The sequence below is a fragment of the Pygocentrus nattereri genome, chromosome 11 (genome assembly GCF_015220715.1).
Source record: "Pygocentrus nattereri isolate fPygNat1 chromosome 11, fPygNat1.pri, whole genome shotgun sequence".
Taxonomy (NCBI): Eukaryota; Metazoa; Chordata; class Actinopteri; order Characiformes; family Serrasalmidae; genus Pygocentrus; species Pygocentrus nattereri.
In genome coordinates, this window is record NC_051221.1 from 16618709 (window position 1) to 16631697 (window position 12989).

The 12989-nt window shown below is 39.7% G+C and overlaps 1 protein-coding gene across 2 annotated transcripts in view; it reads right to left on the bottom strand.

The window, feature by feature from the left end:
- The window catches only part of LOC108430972 (sodium bicarbonate transporter-like protein 11), a 54796-nt gene that overhangs the window by 39957 nt on the left and 1850 nt on the right, over window positions 1-12989 (bottom strand). The window contains exon 1 of one of the 2 annotated variants that reach the window (XM_017703804.2): window positions 2392-2527. The exons of the other annotated variant lie outside the window; for it this stretch is intronic. Coding sequence (XP_017559293.1) covers window positions 2392-2428 — 37 coding nt within the window. The 5' untranslated portion in view covers window positions 2429-2527. Of the gene's footprint in view, window positions 1-2391; window positions 2528-12989 lie in introns of those variants that run through there. 2 annotated transcript variants of the gene reach the window in all.

Genomic DNA, 12989 nt, shown 5'->3' on the forward strand with positions numbered 1-12989 from the left:
CAACCAGTAATCTATGCAGCTTTGCAGACAGCAAATGAATGTTCTAATTATATGGATGCTTCCTGCCTTCTTGCTTAATGAACATGAATGCATTCATATCTAGCATAGGCCATGTGTGAATATGTGTGTAATATAGTGATGAAATTGACTCACTTAATGAAAAGACTTGTATGTGGATTAAATAGCACATGCAGTAGACGAGACCTAGTTATAACACCAGGATTGGGATGTAATGGAATTCAAATATTGGGAATACATATTCAGAACACAGAAATAAAGTATCTGTATTTACTGTAAAGGCAGTATTCAGGGTACACTAACCTCTTACATTTTAAGAGAAAATGTTTAGAATACATGAAAAAAGACACAGCCAATGCCTGTTTATTAAGTATTTAAAAAATAAATGGACTGTATTTAGTGAGCACAATCAAACAACTGTGTTCTTCACAAAGTTCCTGCAAACAGCTGATTAGACTGATAAATCAGTGTCTCTCCTCAGTTCATGCTGTGTTCAAGAGAAAGAAAGAAAGAAAGAAAGAAAGAAAGAAAGAAAGAAAGAAAGAAAGTAGTTCTGCTTAGGAACTGTCTGGACTCTAGAGCAGTGGAGACGTGTTCTCTGGAGTGACAAATCACGCTTCTCCGGCTGGCAATCCGATGGATCACTCTGGGTTTGGTGGTTGCCAGCAGAACGATGCTTGTCTGACTGCATTGTGCCAGTATAAAGTTTATGAATGAACCTTGAGAATACAGAATGAAACGTAAGGTCATTGAGGCACTTGTGTTGTCTTGTTTTCTGGATGTGCTATAATATTCTGAGCCAGCACGAAATCTAGAGGCAGTGATCCTGAATAGTAAAGAGATAATTAACACCTTGGCAAACGGATGTAGGAGCCAAAATAACACCTCACAGGAGCAGCCCACAAGCAGTCTAGAGTGCTGTAATGTCACTTTCCCGGGTTGGAAGATGGGTTGAAGGATGGGGTATAGTGTTGGGGTTCCACGTGGATGTCGAGAGAACTCCCCGTTACAAGCGATCTCGTTCCGTGAGTGGATGCCAAAAGATATCCCTGTTGCACGCGTTCCGGGGAGCGCCTAACACAGCATCCTACTAGGTTTGTAAACTAGTCCTACCCCACCTAGGTAAGGATTGTTGTGGTTGTTCCTGTGAGGTGGAAGGCAGGTTTCTTTCCGCCTTAACATTTGCCTGATTAGCGAAAATTGCCTGGCCTCTGAGGTTCACGTATTCTTCCACAGTGAAACAGTGAAGTTCATTGGTAAAGCCGTATTAAATACGGTTACTGGTATTATCCTGGGCTGTACATCCATTTGCCAGAGCGTTATTATCTCTTCACTCTTCAGGATCACTGCTACTATGCTTCAGTCCACATGCTCAGGTTTGATTCCATATTAGTTTTAGTAAATTTTTTGACAGTCAATATATAGTTTGTCAATATAATAGATAGATAGATAGATAGATAGATAGATAGATAGATAGATAGATAGATAGATAGATAAAGACAGTACAAGTTGGAGCACTCATTGAGTGAGGGGTTAAACTACTGTAGACTGATTAGTTGGATATATAAGTATTGTTTTGTGACACCACAAAAACAGGCTTATTACATACTTAGACATAATGTTCATTAACTGTAGGGACTTCAATGCAAACTGGTTGAGCTATTCTTTGAATTATAGAAACGTGTAACAAAATGTTTTAGGGAGTTGCTGGCCATTTAAGGGGATAGTAATAATCAATTGTGCATGATAATGGACTTTCCAAAAAATGACAACAGCAGAGCAGTAGAGTTTTCGCCGTGTGCTGTAGAAAGACGTATTTTAATTGTATTTTAAATATGTTTTTCATGTATGGTGACAGGATAAGTATTCTGCTCAACTCTGTAAGACTGAACTGAAATAAACAAGACTTCAAGCATGGAGTGGTGACATAGCTAAACCACAGCCAAGTTCCTTGCACAAGACAGTGGCAACTGAAATCTTTCATCATGCTTGCGTGGTTGGCTTGTTGCAGGATTGCTATTTCATCTTTAAGATAAAAACAAATATTCCCTTTTTACAGCCACGCTTGATTGATCTTGAGCATTTTTGATAGATACATGAAAGTTTTCCTTGCTACACATGATGCATTGATGAAAGGGTGGTGGGATAACTGCACAGCCACTGATATCTTGAAATAAAGAGAAATACCACAAATACCAGAGAATGAGACTCTCCCTAGGGTATTTGTGGTTATAAAATGAAAAAAAAAAGGAAAACAAAGACAAGACAAAGAAATCTGAGTTAATGACAGTAGCTTTCTTCCCACATCACCCATGTGAGCAGTGAGCATATGGCAGGAGCACACAACACAGAAAGAAACTGCACTGAACTTACCAACTGGCACAAAATGAAGGGCTTTCTGGTTCTCCATAGTCTTACCAGCTTCAACCCATTGCTTTTGGAAACAAGAGTACTGTCACCTCCTAAAGTCCACCTTCACGCAGTCTACACCTCAGCAGCCTCACGCCAGCTGACTATCGACAGAGGAAGGGTTAGGAGAACAGCTTTGCCCCTGGGTCCTTGTGCCTACCCCTAAAAACCCTACAGGTGAAGCTCTTTTCAATGCCAAAACCAAACGCAGTGCTCCAGAGCTAACCTGATTAACGTTTAGCATTAGTCTGATGCCAAGGAACAAATACAAAAATACATTAACACTGGATATATTTTCTACATTTTTTCCAGTCTGGAACAAAAAGATACAATAAATGGATACATGTTTCAATGTATTCCAGTCTGCTTGTAAACTCCCAGGCTTATTACACCCTAATGCTGCGTTTACATGCTGGCATTGAAAAAAGCTCATTCTATGCCTCATGGCTGAATGCCACCAAGGCACCCACCAACACATTTCCATTGTGATGATGTCACTGTGACAATAGCTGAACTTTTGCCATGCCGATTCTTTACCGAAGGTGGGGAAAAGTCAAGGATTTTCAGTTACTTCAGTACGTAACATCGGTATCACCTTGACTTTAATAATGAGACGTTTAGCACCCATGTCTCCATAAAAAAATTTTTTAAAATCACAAATCATGGATGGTGGCAAAAGTTGAGCTTTTAGTGGAATTTTCAACTGACTGTTTACATAGTGCTGTGGTTACATTGCCATCACTGCTGGTAGTGCCAGAATTTCATTTTGTTGCATCAAAAATAATAATAAAATAATAATAAAATTTCATTGAACACTTGGGCGTAATATTTAATAACATGGGGGAAAAAAAAAAAAAAACGCTTTTCTTTATAGCCTTTATATCCTTTGTTAAAAAAAACAAAAACTCATTGTTAATTAATATAATCATAAAACATTTTTGCTCTGTAACTCATTTGATGAACTAAGACACTGCTGTCTGTGTGTGAAATGTGTGTTGAGCTGCTAGTGAGCAGGGTGAAAGGGAAGGGGTAAAATACCTTGCTTCAAACTGTTCATACCTTTCTATAAAGATGGCCATGCTGAGATAAAACGGCACAACTGCAGCTTTCTTCATACCAAAAACTCATGTTCAACAACTCATGTTCAATAATAGCTCTTAAACACAGTGGAAATGCTTTAATAAATGGCAACAGGCTTGTTCACCTATGAAGATGAAAATTCAGTCCATGTCTGATTTTTACAAATCACATAAATGTCCTTCTAAATATACTCCACCAGGATTGTTGAAAAAGAAAAAGTGCAAAAGGTTCAAAAAGAGGCGTAAATAGCACTGTACAGCCACTGTGATAGTGTTCAGTCAAATTATAGATGATGCCGTAGATCGTGATGCCAAGCTTTACAATAGATGCTTCTTTTGAGAACCTTGTAAATAATGTGCGAGGAGAGTCGTTTTAAAGTTAAAAGAAGCTTTACATTGGTTGAAATTTGCATAATGTGAGGGTTCTACTCTCATAAGATCTTTTTTCCCCCAAAAAAATGCTTAAGGAACCAAAATGGGCACCTTTGTTACAAGTATAGAAGCAGAAACTAAAATGTTAACCATTAAAATATCCAGGACCCTCCAACAGGTTTAAACTTTATTACACTATAAGGGATTGTAAGAATACCATCAGTGCAGTCACTGAATAATAATCCTTTGGCTGCAATAAGACTAGGTCTTAAATGAATGCAGATACTGTTCCACATTATAAATGCAGATAATGCTGAATGATTTTTTATGGAGTGGGTCTCAGAGGTAATGATAACAAAATTGCAGTCATTCTTCCTGGCTATGGATGGTTAAAGCGAGAGTTCTGAATGATATGCAGTGAAACATTTTGCAGGTCCCTTTGTGTAAATTTGTCAAATTGAGCATATTAGAATTATTACTGATTTGGTGCGGAGCTAATTTCTCAATGGATACGTCGTATGAACCCAAGTGCATAATTTAATTATTGTTTCACTTTACTGCTGCTTATTCTGCATTAATTACATATTCATAATGCTGCTGTTTAAATCTACTCGGAGGAGAAGAAACTGCTCAATGCCCTAACGATGGTTATTTGTGGAAGTTATTTAAGAGACATGCGTTCTCTCGTCGGTCCCAGAGTGCTCAATTTAAGCCTGGATGCTGGTGTTGCTGAGGAGCACTGCTGTTTTATAGTGTTACATTATGGACCTGACAGATGTTGGATGAGAACATCTGCTGGTGTACCAAAGTTGCATTTCAAGCAGCCCTTGAAAAGTAGGCTTCACTATTTATTACAAGTTTCCACTGGCTATTCTTTTAAAAATCACCCTGCAGTAAATCAGAATCCATGGTTTAGGTACCATATTTTGTTTTACGTGACCTTTATTTTAACCAGGCAGGCCATTAAAAATATATTTGCATTTACAGTGGTGGCATGGCAAGCGCATGGAGACCGCTTGGAATGAAGAAGAAAATAAAATAGAAAAGAAATTAGACATGCTAACAATAACAAAGCCATAGCAACAAACAAAAAAGGTACAAGTGCTGTTTAAAGTATCCTTGATTAGGTCATTAAATGAGTGATTATTCAAAATTTCTGTATGATTGTCATTGTTTACATCTCAAAGTCGTTGTGTTTTGATGTGAAACTGTGCATTATAGACTTTCACTCTAATAACCACTAAAGCTACACATACAGTGGGGAAAAAAGTATTTAGTCAGTCACCAATTGTGCAAGTTCTCCCACTTAAAAAGATGAGGGAGGCCTGTAATTGACATCATAGGTAGACCTCAACTATGAGAGACAAAATGAGAAAAAAAAAAAAAGAAAATCACATTGTCTGATTTTTAAAGAATTTATTTGCAAATAATGGTAGAAAATAAGTATTTGGTCAATAACAAAAGTTCATCTCAATACTTTGTTATATATTCTTTGTTGGCAATGACAGAGGTCAAACGTTTTCTGTAGGTCTTTACAAGGTTGGCACACACCGCTGCTGGTATGTTGGCCCATTCCTCCATGCAGAGCAGTGATGTTTTGGGGATGTCGGCGAGCAACACAGACTTTCAACTCCCTCCAAAGGTTTTCTATGGGGTTGAGATCTGGAGACTGGCTAGGCCACTCCAGGACCTTGAAATGCTTCTTATGAAGCCACTCCTTTGTTGCCATGGCAGTGTGCTTGGGATCATTGTCATGCTGAAAGACCCAGCCACGTTTCATCTTCAATGCCCTTGCCGATGGAAGGAGGTTTGCACTCAAAATCTCACAATTCATGGCCCCATTCATTCTTTCATTCTTTCAGTCGTCCTGGTCCCTTTGCAGAGAAACAGCCCCAAAGCATGATGTTGCCACCCCCATGCTTCACAGTTGGTATGGTGTTCTTTGGATGCAGCTCAGCATTCACTCTCCTCCAAACACGACGAGTTGTGTTTGTACCAAACAGTCCTACTTTCATCTGACATTCTCCCAATACTCTTCCGGAACATCCAAATGCTCTTTAGCAAACTTCAGACACGCTCGTCTGAAGTTTGAAGTGCCCGTCTGGAACTGCAAGATCTGAGTCCCTGGTGGCGTAGTGTGTTACTGACAGTAGCCTTTGTAACGTTGGTCCCAGCTTTCTGCAGGTCATTCACTAGGTCCCCCCTTGTGGTTCTGGGATTTCTGCTCACCGTTCTAGTGATCATTTTGACCCCACGGGCTGAGATCTTGCGTGGAGCCCCTGATCGAGGGAGATTAGCAGTGATCTTGTAGGTCTTCCATTTTCTGATTATTGCTCCCACAGTAGATTTCTTCACACCAAGCTGCTTGCCTATTGCAGATTCAGTCTTCCCAGCCTGGTGCAGGTCTACACTCTTGTTTCTGATGTCCTTCAACAGCCCTTTGGTCTTCACCATAGTGGAGTTTGGAGTCTGACTGTTTGAGGTTGTGGGCAGGTGTCTTTTATACAGATAACAAGGTCAAACAGGTGCCATTAATACAGGTAATGAGTGGAGGACAGAGGAGCCTCTTAAAGAAGAAGTTACAGGTCTGTGAGAGCCAGAAATCTTGCCTGTTTGTAGGTGACCAAATACTCATTTTCCACCATTATTTGCAAATAAATTCTTTAAAAATCAGACAATGTGATTTCTTAATTTTTTCTCATTTTGTCTCTCATAGTTGAGGTCTACCTATGATGTCAATTACAGGCCTCTCATCTTTGATGGTGGGAGAACTTGCACAATTGGTGACTGACTAAATACTTTTTTTCCCCACTGTAAATTCTGCATTTTTATAAGCAATGTTTTCTTTTTCGGACCATTTTGCCTCACCACACCCTGCATGTACACGGCTGCCGTGAAAGCGTTCCAAAAAAAAATGTTTTAGATGTCTCCGGCGTCAAGCAGCACATTCAGAACTATTTCATGTAATCGTTTTCCATGATGCAGACAGACTGGTTCTTATCACAAACATTGAGAACATTGGTGATAAGAACTCAGTTTATCTAGACTGTCAGTTTATCTTGAATGAACCAGTTCACTCTGAATGACTGTTTGCATCTTAGCCATTTAAATATGCAGACATTTTTAGAAAGATCATTGTAATTATAAGGAGGGGTTTTGGCACAGCACCAATGGCTGTCTTACATACAAAAAGTGGTGCTTAGAAATAAGACACTATGCAGGGACATGGGAATTAGGGTTGGTGAGGGGGCCGCAGCACCTCCAGATGTCAGGAATGCTTCACTGAAACTACTAAAAATAACTTAGAAAACTAGATTAAAAGATCAATTAAGTGGAGTATTGTGTTTTCTTTATTCTATGTTTCATCTAATATAGTTAGCGCAGAGAACTACATGACTGAAGTGTTTTCATTTCAGCACCGAGTCACAACTATTGGCCACTCTGAGGAGGCTAAAGCATAAGCAGGTTCAGGCGTTGAATGTGAAAGTGCATGCAGAGCTGTAAAGTAGTCCTGAACCCCAAAGCAGCCTAGTATACATTTTTAAATATAAACTTACTTAAACTGTTTTTTTTTCCTGAGCGCTCTCATCTGGTGTGCAGTCGTGTGTTAAATCTTAGGGCATGACTGTGGGCATGACACAATTGGTTGCTGCACCACACAACAATCTAGTCACCACTTAGCTAATTTGCATAAAAGTTTTCCCCCCAGAAGGAGAGAGCACACAAAAAACAGTTTGCATTGGGGAGTTGATGTCAGTTTTTTGTGTATGCCGTCACCTCTCGTCACGTTATAGGTTATGATAGATATGTTGCTTGATTTACATTGTCAAAAAAAAAAATCCCACGAAAAACAAACTGGCATATCATTTTGCATGACAATGTATATGTCCCACATATGCTGCTAATACATTCAACAGCCTTTCAGCACACTGCTATTATGTAAAACATAAGTGGAGAGAAATGGGCACAGTGATGACAGGGGCTAAGAATAAAGGACATTGACAATGCACAGAGCGCTGCTGCTGTTATACTCAGAAACTTTCAATTTTCCATGCTTTACAGGCCTGCCAGACCTGTCTGAGTGGACTGGTAAAGAGATGTGTTTTTAAACTAGCTTTTATTATATTCAGCCGCTAAGAGTTCTATTGAATATTTCAACTGTCAAGACTTCCACTGAATATTTCACCCGTTAAGAGGTCTATTGCTGACTTCAGTGGCAGCAAAAGCATCCTAGAGATTCCTTTTTACACTCCATGAATTGTTTGGTTATGTTGCAGTTTAATATTTAACAAAGTTTGCAAACACTGTTTCCTCCACACATACTCCATACATTCATTCTCCAGCTGTCCAGCTCATGACAGATTCAGTCTTGTATTTCCCAGTTATATCTCTCTTTCCCCTTTAGGCAAACTCTTGTTTGCTTTCCTCTTCCTCCCTCATGAATGTTTGCCATGAAATTCCTTTACAACAGCGTGATCATTCAAGGCATTCCTGCTAATTATTCTTGTAGATGTTAGATGCCTTGTAAACCTTTATTTTCTCATCTAAACAAACATCAAACGTTGCTTTCACAAAACACTTCAGGCGCTCTGGTAATTGTTCATTTTAGTGAGTCCAAAAGCAGGTTTGAATGCCGTCTGAAATGTGGGAGAAAAACAAGGCCTGTAGCAGTAAAAGATCTAGGTGGGCATATTAGGTCTGGGGTGTGAACAGCCTGGACCCTTTGCTGCCTGTTTGACATGCTGAATCTCAGTTTGACAGTAGAGGGCAGCAGAGACAGCAAGTGTTAGTGCTGGTGGAAGTGGTCTTTCTATAATACCAATTTCTTTGTTTCTATAATATCTACCTATACTATAAAACCCGTGTGTATTTTCTCCTATAGTGAATTTCATGTACTACATAAGAAAAATGAAGTCATGCTGTGAAAAAAGAAAGTAGTGGATTCTGAGTGATCATTTCGAGCCACATGCTACAAATAAATCACATCTTGAAAAGTGAAAGCATCTTAAAATGTAAGCAATATATTAATAAAGTTTACATTTACAATTTCATGACTGCTGTAAGAATGTTATTAACCCATTTATATAAAGTGGTACTATTGCCTGATATTTTCTTGCTGCAAAGATTATTCTTTGTTCAATCTTAATCTTATAATATCAATCATTAAAAAAACATAATAATAAGACATTAGATATATAGAACTAGTGTCAAAGTCACAGGACTGACCACCCCAGAGTCCAGACCTCAACATCACTGAATGAGTTTAGGATTACTTGGATGGCGAGAAGCAGAAAATGCAGCCAACTTCTAAGACTGAACTTTTGGAGGTGTGGAGTCTGCAGGTTTCTTTGAAAAACTGAGGTTTCCTGAAAAGAATGGAAGCTGTAATAAAAGCAAAGTTTGGACACCCTAAATACTGAAATATTTCATATCATATTTTGTTGTTCAGACATCTGTGTACTTTTCTGTTAAACGTTTTCCTAATGCAATCAGAAAAAAAAGGATTGGCTCTTAAAGAAACTGACTTTTGAACAGTAGTATATTAATGTGAAATCAATGTGCTTTGAATGTTTGACATTCAGTCCCACACTGATTAACAACTAATGCGTTGAATCCAAGACTTGAGTCACTCCTGATATATACAACTATATATATTGTGATGCATGTATCTACTGCTGTGCATTTTGCTGAAAACAACATATTGACTGCCTATTCACAGTCATGCACACAGTTTATACTTTGAATATGCTGCTGCTTAAATCATATCCTGCTATGTCCACCTGAATCTGTACAGTATTACATTTCATATTGTGTGCATATTCTTCTATTGCATTTTGCATTAGAGTTTTTGTCTTCACTGGCTATTAAATTGGCTGATATACCCCTCTGATGCTAATCTTTCTCCTGGAATAAATAGTGAGTACAAAGTTTATAGTGCTGTGTGATGGTTTACTGAATGGAAACATTGCCCTCTACTGGTCAGAGATGTAATGACAGCATATCAAGTGACCAACCTGCTTGGCACATTTTAACAAGCTAATTGGACGTGTCTGATTCTAATTTACAGTCACGTCTGTCTGCATAGTTTTGTCTGGGTTTAAATGCGGTGCTCAGATTGGAGCCCATGGGGCAGGACACTACAGGCTGACCGATAAGCACATCCGCCCCCTCGGGGGCGATTTAAGGGCAACAGTCTCTGCTCGGATTGATGCCTCATGGAGACGCATACTGAGCTGATAAATGAGCTACGAAAACAAACGTTTCCTTGCTTTATCATTGAGTGACATAAGCATTACGTCAAGGCTGCAAAGAGATGAACTGAATTGATTAACACAAACACAAAAAGCTTAAAGAGTGATTTTATGCTTAACTTTTTAACCTCACTTTAAAATCTTAGAATTTATTCAGTTACCACTAAATTATTCACTTCACTACACCAATTTGCAATAGATGTGATTATGAAAGTGAAGAATTAAAATGTGAGCCCACATAGGGGTTATTTTAATCCTCAGAACCCCATAATGGTAGCCTATATTAGTCTATATATACACGATTGTTGTTGGTATGAGTAGTTTCGTATGTATTTTCTGTCTGTCTATTACATTGTAGAGAAATTTCATGCTGAGGACAAACCTAGAGTATTGACTGAGCTAGGCTGCTGAATAAATTATGCATATATTTCAGGACATAGCAGTGACTATAGCGCATCAGAACTGTGAAACAATTTTATTATTCTTGTTTCAGATGTTATGATTGCTGCTGATGTTGGCAATAGTAGTTGTGGATGTATGATGGTTAGGTAGGTGGACATGCAGACACTGGCCAGCTGGACAGAAACGTTAATTTTTCACCCTGCTCATGGTTTTCAAAAAGGTCTTTTAAAAGCTATAAATATGCCACAAAAGCACAGAGCCTCACAGTCCCATGTACAGTTGTATGCAAAGGTTTAAGCAGACACCCAAGTGTGCACTAAAGTAGGGAAAAAAAAATACCATATTCAAAGTGGAGGATGTGTTGACTTTTCACTTAAATCAGCAAAACCTGCAATTTGACCAGGTGTGTTCAAATTTTGCATGCAACTGTATTTCCTGGTCTAAACCATGTGATCCAGCTCGTCAATGATTTGAAAAAAAAAACACCTGATTAGCTTAATCAGATATGTTGTGGTGCAGGAGTTGGACCCATTGTTTGTAATGGAATGATGGAGTGGGGCCCAGGGCTGAATTGGGAACTAAATTCAGCCATGAACTTCTGTCTAGACCAACACATTTACAATTTTATACATTTTTTGGAGGTTCTCACCATCTCTTTCTAGACTGTAGGGTTTAACTTTCTGGTAATGAAGCTGAAGTAAGCTTCCCATTCAATTTTCCGGTCCACCTTGAAATGCCGCAGATTGTAGAACAGTAATATTTCGCCAACTTCAGCCTCATCGCAGTAGACCACTAGTGTCTATTCATTTATATTGGGCCACATTAAAAGTGACCATGCAATTATTTCTCTTACTCTCTAAGCAGCCCACACACATAGAGGCCCACTGGGAATTCCCCTGGACCTCCTAATGACTAATCCATCCCTGATGGTGCCGTTGAGTGAGTAATACCAAAACATGGCAAGTACTGAAGCCCATAGTTACATTTGTGCAATATTAACAGGCATTTCCTAAAATGTGTACATGTTTTTGTTGTAATTCTACAACAAAACAAAATAGCTTGTATTTCAGATTGTGGACCATTAAGATGTGGTTTCAGTGACATTCAATCAGATGTGCTTCAAACTGCATGCCTATCAGTCATTAAATATTGATTTAATAATTCAAGTGTTAAGATGTAAATAGTCATTCAAAATAGTTTGATGGAAAATGCTCCAACCAAAACAGACACGCCAAAAAAACCACACACACAACCATTTTACTATCAATATTCTTTTTGCTTTCAAAACTCAGGTGTAGGCTTACTAATTCACAACAGCAAAAAGCATAGTCACCATCTCCATTATTGAAGCGTGAAGAAATTGAGAATTTGATGGAATTCTCCTTTATCCATACATCCATCACTTAAACAACACAATATAACTCCAAGTAAATCAAACTTCTGTGAAATCAAACTGTCCACTTAGGAAGCAACACTGACAATCAATTTCACTGCTGTTGTGCAAATGGAACAGACAACAGGTGGAAATTATTGGCGATTAGCAAGACACACTCAGTAAAGGAATGGTTCTGCAGGTGGGGACCACAAACCACTTCTCAGTACCTTTCTGCTTTCTGGCTGATGTTTTGGTCACTTTTGAATGTTGGTGGTGCTTTCACACTCGTGGTAGCAGGAGACGGACTCTACAACCCACACAAGTGGCTCAGGTAGTGCAGCTCATCCAGGATGGCACATCAATGCGAGCTGTGGCAAGAAGGTTTGCTGTGTCTGTCAGCGTAGTGTCCAGAGGCTGGAGGTGCTACCAGGAGACAGTACACCAGGAGAAGCGGAGGAGGCCGTAGGAGGGCAACAGCCCAGCAGCAGGACCGCTACCTCCACCTTTGTGCAAGGAGGAACAGGAGGAGCACTGCCAGAGTCCTGCAAAATGACCTCCAGCAGGCCACAAATGTGTCTGCACAAACGGTTAGAAACCGACTCCATGAGGATAGTATGAGGGCCCGACGTCCACAGATGGGGGTTGTGCTCACAGCCCAACACCGTGCAGGACGCTTGGCATTTGCCAGAGAACACCAGGATTGGCAAATTCGCCACTGGCGCTCTGTGCTCTTCACAGATGAAAGCAGGTTCACACTGAGCACATGTGACGGACGTGACAGAGTCTGGAGACGCCGTGGAGAGCGATCTGCTGCCTGCAACATCCTTCAGCATGACTGGTTTAGCAGTGGGTCAGTAATGGTGTCGGGTGGCATTTCTTTGGAGGGCCGCACAGCCCTCCATGTGCTCGCCAGAGGTAGCCTGACTGCCATTAGGTACCGAGATGAGATCCTCAGACCCCTTGTGAGACCATATGCTTGTGCGGTTGGCCCTGGGTTCCTCCTAATGCAGGACAATGCTAGACCTCATGTGGCTGGAGTGTGTCAGCAGTTACTGCAAGATGAAGGCATTGAAGCTATGGACT